We start from the raw sequence: 13,588 nt of genomic DNA, 5'->3' as shown, positions 1-13,588 counted from the left end.
GGCCGTCGTTGATATAATAGAAGTCTACGATTATTACTCACGGTCGGACGGGCATCCTCTGATCTCTGCCCTCAGGCAAACGGTGCGACGGTGAACGCTGTACGGCAATATGCGTACTTGCGATGCGTAGACGGGCGGAAGCAGATGGTGCAAGACCACGGTCGAGGTATCCGTGTTGCCGGACATTATCTGAAATAAATCAAACGTATGCCTTCAGCAATTTTCAATAGGTGCATTCGGTTTTCTATTCCGGAATACGCATAACATAATACATACACCAACTGTAGTATAGTAGGTATATTGTACGGCGCATAAAATTATTTACGGTCAGAATGGTGGTTTTTTTTCCCGATGCGAAGTCAACGCATATCATTATTATAACATCACTGGGAATTGAAAAACCAAAATATAATAACACATCATGCACAGTTATTATACAAATAAACAAAATAAGTAGCTGGATCACGCACCCCGTAATATTATTATAATATATATATTAGATATTATTTACAATGTCGGTAAATATCTATCCATAATAACTTTCAAAGTAAATGTATTTTTAAAAGATGCTTCGACCAAAATAAATAATGTTTTACATTATTATTTGTACTATTTTTAAAACTTAATTTAATACATCTGATTATTTCTGTAATTTGAATAATATTAATAAAATATTTTTAAAAAACCTGCAAGCACTTTGTATTCATGTCTGAAATTTGCGGGCTGTCCCTTGGGCATACTATAAAAGATCACCAGTATGACCCGAGATGGATAATTCGTTAATTTTGGTTAGCAGAAAATTTAAATCTAGTCTTTAATGGATTGTATTTTGAATTTTCAAAGGCAGAGATTTTACATATCCGGACTTTATTTTTTTTTTATTTGCTTTTTATCTGAAATTTTAGATTTTAAGGTTGGCTCAGTAACAAAGAATTAAAAATAAAATTATATGAACTGAGTATTTTAGTTCAACCACTCGTTAGATTTAACACGACACATAACAAAATGTGTACAAAAGTATACTTTTTAACTGAGAATTTAATGTATTTAAATCAGTTCTATTATATTATATACTATACTGTGTAGGTCATAGGGTATACCATTTTAAGTATACTTATTTATTTGTTTAAAATTAAATGAATAACTGAATATGTACCTAATCGTAAAATGAATTGTTTAAGACCAACTTTGGCTTCTTGAAACCTGGTACACAGATTGGGGAGTAAACGAGAATGAGACCAATTCCATTTACTGTACTATCACTCTCCGGCAAGGAATATGCGATGTCAAACTTTTCTTCAACAACCCATCACCATCTGATGACCAATACATAGGATACGTTTGCATTCACATTGTAGATTATCAACTTGCAGGTTACCTCACATAAAAATAAAGCACCTTGTCCCACTTAATAATATAGGTACTCATCCATCTTTGTCCTAGGATTACCTTCAAAAATATAAAATTACCTTCAACGGTTCAGTCTATCTATCATATTTACTGCTGTAAGACCCATTTGGATATAATATGGCATTCAGCTTTGGGGTGCAACTAAAATCTCCAATAATAAATGTATTCAGAGATTGCAGTCTAAAGTTCTTCGTATCACCTCGAAAGCTCCATTCTATGAACCCAATGATTCATCTGTACTTTGAATTAAAAATAGGTACTCACTGAATTAAACAAGATAAAATCTACTACAAGCGCTTTAATCAACTATCTTACAGTTGAAATCATCAAACCGCTCATTTTTCACCATTAAAAATCTCAGATAACACCAATATAAGATTAGGTTGACTTGTCATCGTAGTATCTAATTTTATCAATTATTATGCGTATTGATCAACGCATGTAACCAAAAACCGAAAGGAAAATTATGTTTAAAAAACTAAAATTGTGTATTCTAATTCATAATTTAAAAATAAATGATAAATTGTAACGATACTAGATTTGGTATTTTTAAATTTCATTAAGCTATTGATAATATGCATTTTTTAATCCTGGAGTCGGAGTTAATTCAAAATTATCAACATAATCAAATAATTAATGCGCATTAGAGTAATGTGAATTAAAAAGTCATTTATTTAGTATGTACTTAACCTGAATTTACTTAATGCGCATTGCGCATTAACAATTGCATAAACGTAGTAAATTAGAGTATACAGAGTATATGCAGTGTAAATAAACGTTATTATTTATCTACAAGTCCTCTTTGGAATCCGATGAGATTTATCAAAGTTTATGTCAGTGCGATTTTCTGCTCATTTTATCTAGAATATCTCAGGATATTACCTGTAATTATTGTGAATTAATCTATGTGAAATCACGATATAATAAACATCAATAATAAAACCACATCAAGTATCACGACAGACATTTCGCAATATTGCTTGTAAATATGGTACACGCCGTAGTGTCATATGAGGTGCACGGTAATAATACGAGTTACAAGACGTGTAAGCAATTATGCGATATAAAACAGTAAGTGGTTGAATTTGGAAAAATAATATCACCGAATCATAATAAATTACAATATATGTATTGTGAGGTCTTAATGAGAGAGCTTGCATAGTTTGACTAAAAAAAAATTGTTGTTTACTCAACACTGTTGAACTTTATTTATTTGATAACTGTAATCTTAATAATGTATCAAAGCATTAGTTTAAAATGTAGATAAAATATTATTTTTTTTGCGGAAACGGTTGGGCAAGGGACCCGTTAAAAACCTTAAACTTTCGATCGCTGTTGTATTGTCCCAGTGCTTGAAGGATTGTGGTTGTGAAGAAGTTGGTTCGCGTGGCGGCGTAAAACGTACAAATTATCGGAGATTTGTAGTAGTAATCCGAACGCGGTGGCCGCCCGCGCACACTTGTTACGCTCTAACCGATATTGACCTACTGAAACTTGTCACCAGTGATATATATTATACACACACACATACGCACCACACACCCACACAGGCGCGTGTATCGTGTGTTTCGGTTACGCGCGCGCGCGCGCGCGCGTGTGTGTGTGTGTGTGTGTGTGTGTGTGTGTGTGTGTGTGTGTGTGTGTGTGTTTGTATGTAGGGGTGGTCACAACGCGGAACGGATGGCGACGGGGGATGATCAATTGAAACGTAAACGTCGCACTTTTATACCCGCCGAGATCGCTGCAAAGTTTCCGGAATTACAAAAGTAGTGCCTTCCGGGTGTAATGTAATAGTCGCTCGCGCCACCGTTTCAATGTGAATTTATAAGACCATGCACGCACACCCACACACCTACAAAATATATGCGTACATAAGTATATACGTCGTGCGAGTTTGCGTTTCCGGTCGTCCATGAGGGATGTTGGCGTGAGTGGGGTTAGTGGGACGGAGGACACTTCGAGATTTCCATATATATATATATGTATATATGTATAATATGTCGGGTCGCCCGAGAGTGCTGGGCGATTTGTCTTTCGGGCCAACTTCAGCGTAATTGCTCGGATAAATCGGAAAGAACGACGGTTCCGGGGCCAGACAGGGCCGTGGCGGGGCACCCGACCCGGACTAGAATCCGAACTCTCAGATAAATTCCGAAACAAACTGGGTCGGTCGGCCAGCTTTGCGCAGCGCTGGCGCGTTCCGAACTGAAAGTAATAATATATATGCTCCATCTCTCTCTTTTTATATATTACACAGTTAGAACATATAAATATACATTATAACCACGGACTTGTGTTTGTGTTTGCCAATCGATTCTCACAATAATCACTAATGGTTTTTCGTTTCAATGTTGTGTAAAAATCTATTTTTATTTAAATGTACACGTTTGTGGGAACGAACAACCAACGCAGAATAACAAAGTAGGCGCTTACCTTATTTTTTTTAAAAATAACCCGCAATATAATATGAATACAACGTCTTGAAAGGTTGACGTTTATAAACCTATAGGATTTGTAATTTAGAAACATTTGAATGGTGAATATATTTGTAGCTCTAATACAAATAATTATTTTACCTAACTGATTTCATTTGTTTATGTTTTTCGTACAGAATAGTGAGCACACATTATAATTTTTGGTAAAAATATAATCACAAAAAAATTGTTAAAATTGAATGATGTTTGTTATACCTTAAGAATTAATGACAAAAACGTCGATGTGTGATAAAATATGAGAGGTGCTTATCATATTTTATGATCATCTTAATAATCATCGTGTTATCTACTTAGATTTGATGGTATTGTAAATGTTTCAGTATAATTGTTTACTAGTTACATACGTATTTATCGGATATAAATAGGTATTATCGATATTCATTAGGTAGCGCATTATCTTGTTTTATTTTGTTGAACGCGGGTGTTAAACGATCGGCTTTTATACAATAAAACCATATAGATTTAATAATATAATAAAACGTAAAATCATATATCAATATTTAATACTGTATCTACTGATAATATCGAAGAGTACACATTGAGCACGATTTGAATGTTGAGTGAGATTTAATTTTTCGAACAGTACGATACATATTATTCATATATAATACGTATATCGTGTGCGTTTATATACTATTGGAAGTCACTAGAAAAGTTTATGTTTGTTTGAACAAAAATTACGGATAAAAAGTTGACTGACAGTTTTTTAAATAGATATATACTATGCTAAGCGCGATGCGTAAAATGTACTTAACGAAACTAAAAATTGAAAGAGTTAACCACTTCTGTTTAACTTTCAAAACTATATTAATATATAATACAACTTTTGTTTTGACATGGGATTACGTTAAAAATTAATTATTACTTATTCTGTACTCTGAATTCAGGAATTATAGCCAAAGTAGTGAAACTTAACATTATAATATATTTTTATGGACGGATAGCTGCAGCCTAAAATACCCCTTGGAATTTAGTGGTGGACGGTTACTTCTTGTTTGTACCTAAAACTGTGTATAATACAGTTATATAACTGTCATGAACACATTTTAGTTAAAAAATAATACCGTATTGGCTTAACTTTATCATAATATAAAATTCTAGGTAAAGCGTGTTCAAATTATGTTTTCCATTTCACATTTGTAGTAATGTTGTATTCAAACTAATGCAATTTATGTCACACCCACGCAGATACGCCGACCGACTACACCAAAAGGGTGTACGGAGAGTTATATATTATTATTATTATTATGTACGTTTGTGCGATGTTATTGAAAATTATAAATAATATATTATTTTTTCGGATTTGCTTTTAAACCCGTTCAAGGGCGACTGGGCTCACGTTTGTATATAAATGTATAAAATATCGAAACGTTAAGTGGTTGCGGGCAAATGGCACGCCGAATGACGATGAACGACGCATGACAGACGTACAAGGTTTAGCATTTATACGAGTTATAAAATCATCAAAAAACCTTTGTTGCGTGTTGAAGGAAAAAGCATTTTCCTGTTTTCTAAATATATATATATATTTTTTCGAACACATTTACCCAACATATTTCTCCGGAAAGGTATACTCGCACGTTATATTTAAACGAGTTATAAAATCATCAAAAAACCTTTGTTGCGTGTTGAAGGAAAAAGCATTTTCCTGTTCTCTAAATATATATATATATTTTTTCGAACACATTTACCCAACATATTTCTCCGGAAAGGTATACTCGCACGTTATATTTAAAGGCTACAACATTGAGTTTCGTTAATTCGACAGTGCACACATATGATACACAATCGCCGAAAGCGAGAACGCGGGCGTTTAATATTTTCCGCTCTAAATGGTCAAGTGGGCACGTCCACGGGGATAATAGAAAAGTTAACGTACACCATAAACCAGTATTGACTGTTAATGCGTTTCGCATACAGTGGTAGTTTCCAATATTTCGTATGTAGTGCGGTAATATTATATTATAGCCGTTTATTGTTGTACGATATTATTATGGTACAAGTACCTATATAGTATCTCTCTAAAAGAACCACACATCGATTTAGGATCTAATAAAAATTAAAATGTGGTTACACTTTTGACAAAGAATATTAATTGAACACTGCCAGTAATCGTCTATTTTGTACAGTGATAGGAAAATCATATATTTGCAAACGATGCTCTAGTCGAATTATTAGTGATTGGAAATAATTATTAAGCTGGTCGTGTAAACATTTAGACAAATATAATATATTTATTACAGAGATATGAAAAATATAAAAAATATAAAATATTATACGATAAATACGACACTAGACATAGAATAAAAAATGGAGGTGAGTATGCCCTTTTATTAATTTTCCAACGGTCCCTACTTTATTTTTTTTTTCGCTTTTGTATTTCCTGGTAAGGAATGATAATTATCCATTGGTTTTCATCCTCTGAAGTTAATCTGAAATACTTATTTTGTCAACCCGACGAGGTCCATAAACCTCTGTCTTGGCCTCCTACCGAGTTTCCCTTTACTATTGATTTTCTTTGTATAAAATAATATCCTTTATAGAAGGTAATAGTCATATATTCGACTAACCTATATTTATTTTATTTTATTTTATTTTATTGATTTCATCTTTTCCTATTAAATAATAGAAATAATAAAAAAAAAGTAAAAATTAGAATTCAATGAATTCTTCAATATTAATCAAAGAGGTGTAGTATATTATGCACTATATAAATATTATTGAAATTCTGTTAAACTGTAATGCACACTCACACACACACATACTTTGACAACATTTTTTTATATTTGTATCTAATATTAAATTTAGTTTGACCAAAAATAAATGTACCTATAATTTATGTAATTTAATGTTATAGCAATATTATTTGAAATAATTAAAAACATAAAATAATATTTTAAAATTTTATATCTATACATTTAAAATATTTATTCTTAAAAGTCTATGTTTGATTAATCGATGTCATCTTATATTATGGCATATTATAAACTTAAATATGTTTATATAATAATCTATTTATATGTTTCAAATAATTATTGTGTTTGACAATATTGTCGTATTCGGATTAAAGTGATATTATAGCTAATACCAAGTGTCATACAATGACAAAATCGCATTAATGTAGCTATATTGCCTATACATTGCGCCGCGCCGGGACTCAATTAAAGGCAGAGATAAAGTGTTGGCAAACTACATTGGTTCTCAAAAAGCTATAATGGACATGGCCTTAATTTACTGAAATATTTTATTTGCATAGGATTTAGTTTATATTTTTTAAGTTGTACAAATCAGAATAATCTAATTTACATTATTTTATACAAATATTATTATTTATTCTAGGTCTTTACATACTGCTCACTTGCTCAATTATATAGAATAGTTGGTGGTAATGTCAAGTATCTATATGATTATTGTATGAACTCAAACAAAATAAAGCAATCTCATTATAAACGAGAATGCTGTAATCTAAATTACATTTTTTTCCCACCAGAACACTTGACACACAGCACTTCCCAAGAATAATAATAGAAAAAGCGTCATCGTAAATTCAGGTATGAATTGTTCACAATTAATCTATATTTAGAGTTTTGATATTAAAATAAATATATTTGATAGAAAATAAATAATACCTTAAAATTGTTTATTGTATTATTATATTCATTTGCTATGTTCTAAATGTTACGTTTTATTACTAAATATAAACATGTTGATTAATGATTTATTGTAAATTTATCTATTTTACTATATAGACATCATATTATATATTCATATTTTTTCACATAAATTGGCACAATTCAGTAATATAAAATGAAGGACAAAAACTAAAAGGTGATATACGTATTAAGGTTGTATTTTTTCCTCGAGTGGACAGAAAACAACCAGAGTAGCTTTATACGGCTTCTCAGCAGAAACTGTAGAGACGTCGTAAATATGTTTTAAGGGAAAAAACCAAAATTTCGAGACACACGACGGTGTAACTGTATTCAGGGTGTTAAAGTTTTCGTTTCGGAACTATTGTCCGCTAACGTCGACCTCGAGGGCAGAGGAGAGATAACAGGGCAGGTCGATATTATTGTTATCGTTCCATAAATTTCCCGGTGTTTTTAATAACGTGCTCTGGGTCCCTAAGTCTTTTGCCGCTGCCACCACCACCACTTTCACTACCACCACTATCGCCATCGCTATCACGGACTAAACTTTCCTTATGAAACTCGTAAAACATTTTGTCCACTGCTGTATTCACCATGTACTCGATGTCGTCATTGTTTTTAGCTCGAATAAATAACTACTGTCTGCCACCCGAAAACTAAAATAATAACGCGTTAAACGTCTGGGACCGTTAAACCTATTGTCGACCAAAGCAATTTTTATTTTTATTTTAATCGTTTTGAGGAAAACAATGAAACAGAAATGTGTAAGCTGATCAACATAACAATAATATCCAGCTAAAAACCTTATGGATTTTTACGACCAAAAAGTGTCAGTTTCGGGACAAGTTTTTATTTTTCACGACTAAATGTTTATTATGATTTTCATATTTTTGTTTTTTACTAAATTAAATCATAAATTACATATGGAGTATAATAAAATTCAATGAAAATAAAAATAAAAAAAATAAAATACAATGTATTATAATTATTATACAAATTATAAATTTGGAGATCATTTTTGCCTTTTTGGTAACACTCCTATTCGTCGGCATTAATATATTAATAATTGTATTTGTAATTGTATTTATATTTAATTGTATATAATTGTTAAAATGATTTTGATACTCACACAACTATATATCATTGACGATGACGATTATATTATGTATCTTCACGTCAAGAGCCATTCAAAGATAGTGAATTGTAATGAAACTATCTTTCTCATTGATGTAACAGGGTTAATAATCAAGGGGTGCAAATAATATATTATATTATTATAATATGGTTATAATATATTTTAAATTCTACTTTAACTTCACTCAGACAACGCGGCGGCGTTATAAAAGCGCGATTATCGCCGCAAACAGAATGTATTATGCGGTAATAACAATGACATATTATATTGTCTGGACACGTCCTGATAAGCTTATTTAAGTTTACATATTATTATTTAGAAAAAAAAATGTTGTTTTTATAAAAGTAGTATGGTGTTAATGCATAACGTGACATTTATAATATTACTAGCTGTATAATCCGACTTCGCCCGGGAAAAATGAACAAATACAAAATACGGTGCTATATTGGTGAACCTCGCATTGTGAACTAAATCGATCGAGAAAGGCAATCTCCCTGTGTCAGATTGGATATAGAACTTGGAATATTTTTTAACGTGGTTAAGCTTTAGTTACTCTAAACTTTTTTGATTCATTTAAGTATAATTTTTGAAATTATTATCAAAATTGGCCAAGTTGTTTTTTCTTTACAATATACAAACATACAAACAGTAGCCAAATGCCACAATATATATTATATTATACAGAAAAATATTCAATTTTAGTGAGCAAAATCGAAATTTATGAGTGAGCAATCTTATAGACACCTATATAAGTTGACAAATGAAGCTATTAATACTCCCCGAGGGTTAAAGAATATGTGTTTGAAATTTGGTGCTTATTGGATCTGTGTAGATTCAAAGTCATTGTGCCTCATCAACGCGTACATTGATTTGTATAGGTTTATATCGATTTTAAATTAGGTTGTGAAATATTGAAATGCTTCTACATGCTAACCAGAAGAAAACTTTGAAAAATCTGAATAACTTAAACCTTAACAATTATCAGAACAATGATAACAATTTGAAAACTAAATTGTTCGGTTCTCACCTGTTTTCCGTCCCATCGCTTGTAAGGTTTCCATTCCGCCATCCCGGGCCTCCAGTACTCCAATGTGTATTCTTCAGCATACTCGAGTCCACGCCCGTGGCCAAATCGTCCCTGTGTTTGCACTCCAGTGATCATGTGCACTGTCTCAAAGTTCACTTGCAGCCACTCCCGGACGCCTTGTTCCACCGGTGGCTTGGGACACCATCCACCACCGGCACGTTCCACTTTTAACCTTTGGACAGATCAGACATATAATATTAACATATTATACATGTTCTGTAATTAAAAGTAAATTTGTTCGGCGGATCACCTAGCCAAATCATTATACACATAGATATCGCACATTGATTAGCGATAAGAGTGAAAGTCTGCTTTGTAGTAATAATACAATTTGCCACACATCAAAACATGTAAATACTGCAGTTGTGAAACGTTCAAAATAGTTATCACTTTATCAGTATGATTTCGACAAATATATAACTCAAAATGAACATTTATTCACTCCTAAACAATTGATTAATTGTTTTATTCGTTGAAAAGATATTTCTAAGAAATAAAACCTACTAAATATAGTTCGAATTACTTTGAATATCGATAGAATAAGGGATAGTCAGAGTAAATATTATTATGATTTATTCGTTTTCCATAAGTACTAAATTAAATATTAAAACATAATTATCATAATATACTACGCGAGTGTTCGTGTTTGATACAATTTTCTTGGGGGATAAAATACATAATTGATACGTCCAGCAATTAATTATTTACATGGGAAATTAAATATCGTTTATTTTACATTATCAGTAGTATTCGCAATACACCATACTTTGTAGCGCTATGCGTGTCTTCTACTATATTATAATGTATGTAATTATATTTATTTTTAATTAAATGAATGACTTTTTTCATATCATAATAGATTCTACTTTTTCCAGTTTAGTTTATACAATATTAATTTATCATGCTACTACCCACTCATGCGTTCTATATTAAAGTGTTGTTTCTATAGGTGTTCATTGATTTACAAATTGTTTTGTTATTTTCTTTAGTTAATTATACATTGTTAATGTACACAAATATTAAAATTAATACTAATTAAACGATACGATAATTTGAAATTAATAAAGTTAAATTTTGTAAGTTGACAATGGAATAAAGATCGCAACGTTCGTTAAACACGATTCTAGAATAGATAATTCTTTAATCACTGAAAGTGTTTTTGTTACAAATTTTTGAACGTCACCGAATACAACTTTTGAATAAAACAAGTTTAAATTAAATTTATGTACAAATAAGTAGTAGCGATTAGTAAAACCGTCAGTCCGACCGTGACTTCAAACCAACGTACATCGTTGTATACCCACTTGAAGAATTTAATGAAACGTTGTTTTTGTTACTCTCCTCGAGAATTATTCGGCTTGCGATAAGTGTTTGGATTAAAAATTGCTACTTTAATTAAACTTTCTCGGTATACCTACCTAAACCGACTATAACGGTTAACAGTTTTTCGACCCTTTTGTCGTCGGACAAACAATCGACAAACTATTATGTGGACAGCACAAAGAGGGAACACAGTGACAGATGTATTGCTGTTAGGACATTTTTCCAATAATATCCTGCACAGCTCCTTTCGTTGTTTTTATTTGCGACTTACACCGAACATTAATTAGCTAATCGTGATATTATATCCTGTATAATTAAATTATCATACTATTATTTTAGCAGTTATATCCAAATCTCCGGCACGGTATTTATTGTAATAATAATACGCAGCCACTCTCAACTATTTTTGGGTTTTTGACAAAAACAACCGAAACGCACGTCATTTGCACATCAAGGTAGCATGTAATAATTCAATAAAGTCTTTGGTGTGTATCACATTCCAAGGGCATTACACGAGGTAATTATACTATTTTATTCATGCTTCGGGCAACAGTTAAATTTGAAACATATTTATTATACTGTCAAGTATACTTATTCTGAGTGATTATTATTTTAGCAGTGATTCTCGATCAGTCAAATTGAATGGTTTTAAAACTATTGTTTTTTATGTAGCTTAAAGTTAAGTAGGTGCTATTAAAACTATGAATTATAATTAAATTATCGGAAACATCACTGTAAGAATACATTTTATGAAAATTATATTTTTTCACAAATGTCACGCAGTTTTAAATTCTTATTAAACTATGTACGTTGGACATTTTTTGAAAAACACAACATTTGGATGGAATAATAAATATTAATTGTTAAAAAGAATACCAAAGTACGGTACGTTGTGTGATTTACTCAACAATTAAAACGTGTTTTGTGTTTGTACGCAAAATGTGTTTCATATTATTTTTAATGCATAACTCTCTACTAACAGTTTAAATGCGTTTTCAGATTAATATATTATTGTACTGTATAAGTAGCATTTATTATGAGTTATACACTTATACGTATTCAAAGTAACTATATTATAATGTTTTCTTTTATATGAAACGCATTTAACACCAGGAACATAACGGTGTCCATAACAAAGGCATATTATTATGTTAAAACCATTCTGTATAATTTGAAGGATATTCAAAACCGCATTTTCATCGGGATATCAAGCTAAATATAGGTCAGGTTTATTTTCATAAATTCTATGGCAGAGAAGAAAGTTGTCTGCATTGTATAAAGAACAAAAGTTGAAAATACAGACATAAAAAAAGGACATTGTATTTTGAATACATTACACTGTTTACTAATAATTATAATATTATTCATTTGATTGTGTATAAAACATGAATACTAATATATTGATTTGAAATTGTACATTTAAAACCAAATTTACAATGTGAAATGCATAAAATAAAAACGTTTTTGGTATATTTTTTTACATATTACATTTTATCTTTAATATAATTTGTCAGATTAAGTAAATATTGTTAAAAAAATAGAAAAACTTAAAATATTTACTTAAATTACATACATAAATATTTTTTAAATAGGTCATGTTTTTGTATAAGAAATTATATTGTTTTATCAAATATCACGGAATAACAACACATAGTTTTAACATTTTAAAAGCTCAAAACTAAATGTTGTCTAGACAGTATATAGGTGTTAAGTATAAGAATTTTATTAAAAACAATTCAATTGACGCCATGCATTAAATTTAAAGCTTTCAATTTTAAATTCTGCAAAAGAAATATTTTTGATGAATAGGTACACGCAATATTTTTCAACTCTTAAGTAATTTTATATTACCTCGTATTTTTAAATTTAAACCCTTTTGGTATAAAAAATATTATAAACACATTTCTTGTAAAATACAACAGAAAATAAGCAATTAAATTATTTTTGTTATTGTATGTACAATATTTTATTGTATGTTCTCACTCCTTGTATGTTCGCTTTTAGATGTATTTAATGTACCTATTACATTAGATATTATCCCAAAAACTAGTAATTTAGTATTAAAATATAAAATTAAATGATCAAGATCCAATTAAGTCTTGCCAAACTATATTAATTAGGTACTAAAATAACAATAAAACATATTATATTTTCATCTGTTTATTCGTTAAGTTTGAGTTCAAATAAGTTTTAGACGAAGACATTTTAATAATTTATTTTGTGTGAATTACTATGCTATGAACTATGAAAATAGGCTAACTGCTAGTTTTGCGGTTATCCACTACCTACATAGGTCCCTTGAAATATAAAGTCCATAACAATTATCATTAAAATCATAATAATTATTGTTTACGTGAAAACAAAGACCTACAGACAATAATTAATTAGTTAATGAACAATTGAACGTAAAGCTTATTGTCAAAAATAAATTAATTTAATTTACGAAGACAAAACAAATTTCAAGCCCAACTATCAGTTAAAAAGAATA

At 30.5% G+C, this 13,588-nt stretch overlaps 1 protein-coding gene across 4 annotated transcripts in view; it reads right to left on the bottom strand.

The window, feature by feature from the left end:
• LOC111033531 (discoidin domain-containing receptor 2-like) overlaps positions 1–13,588 on the bottom strand; it is a 159,851-nt gene that overhangs the window by 41,654 nt on the left and 104,609 nt on the right. For all 4 annotated transcript variants that reach the window (XM_022314317.1, XM_022314325.1, XM_022314340.1 and 1 more), the window contains 2 exons: positions 9,718–9,949; positions 42–189 (listed from right to left, as the gene is read on the bottom strand). In XM_022314317.1, the coding sequence (XP_022170009.1) occupies positions 42–189; positions 9,718–9,949 (380 nt within the window). The remainder of the gene's footprint in view (positions 1–41; positions 190–9,717; positions 9,950–13,588) is intronic.

The sequence above is a fragment of the Myzus persicae genome, unplaced genomic scaffold (genome assembly GCF_001856785.1).
Source record: "Myzus persicae strain clone G006 unplaced genomic scaffold, MPER_G0061.0, whole genome shotgun sequence".
NCBI lineage: Eukaryota > Metazoa > Arthropoda > Insecta > Hemiptera > Aphididae > Myzus > Myzus persicae.
Note: the sequence above shows the minus strand (reverse complement) of the source record. Positions and strands in the feature narration are given on the sequence as shown.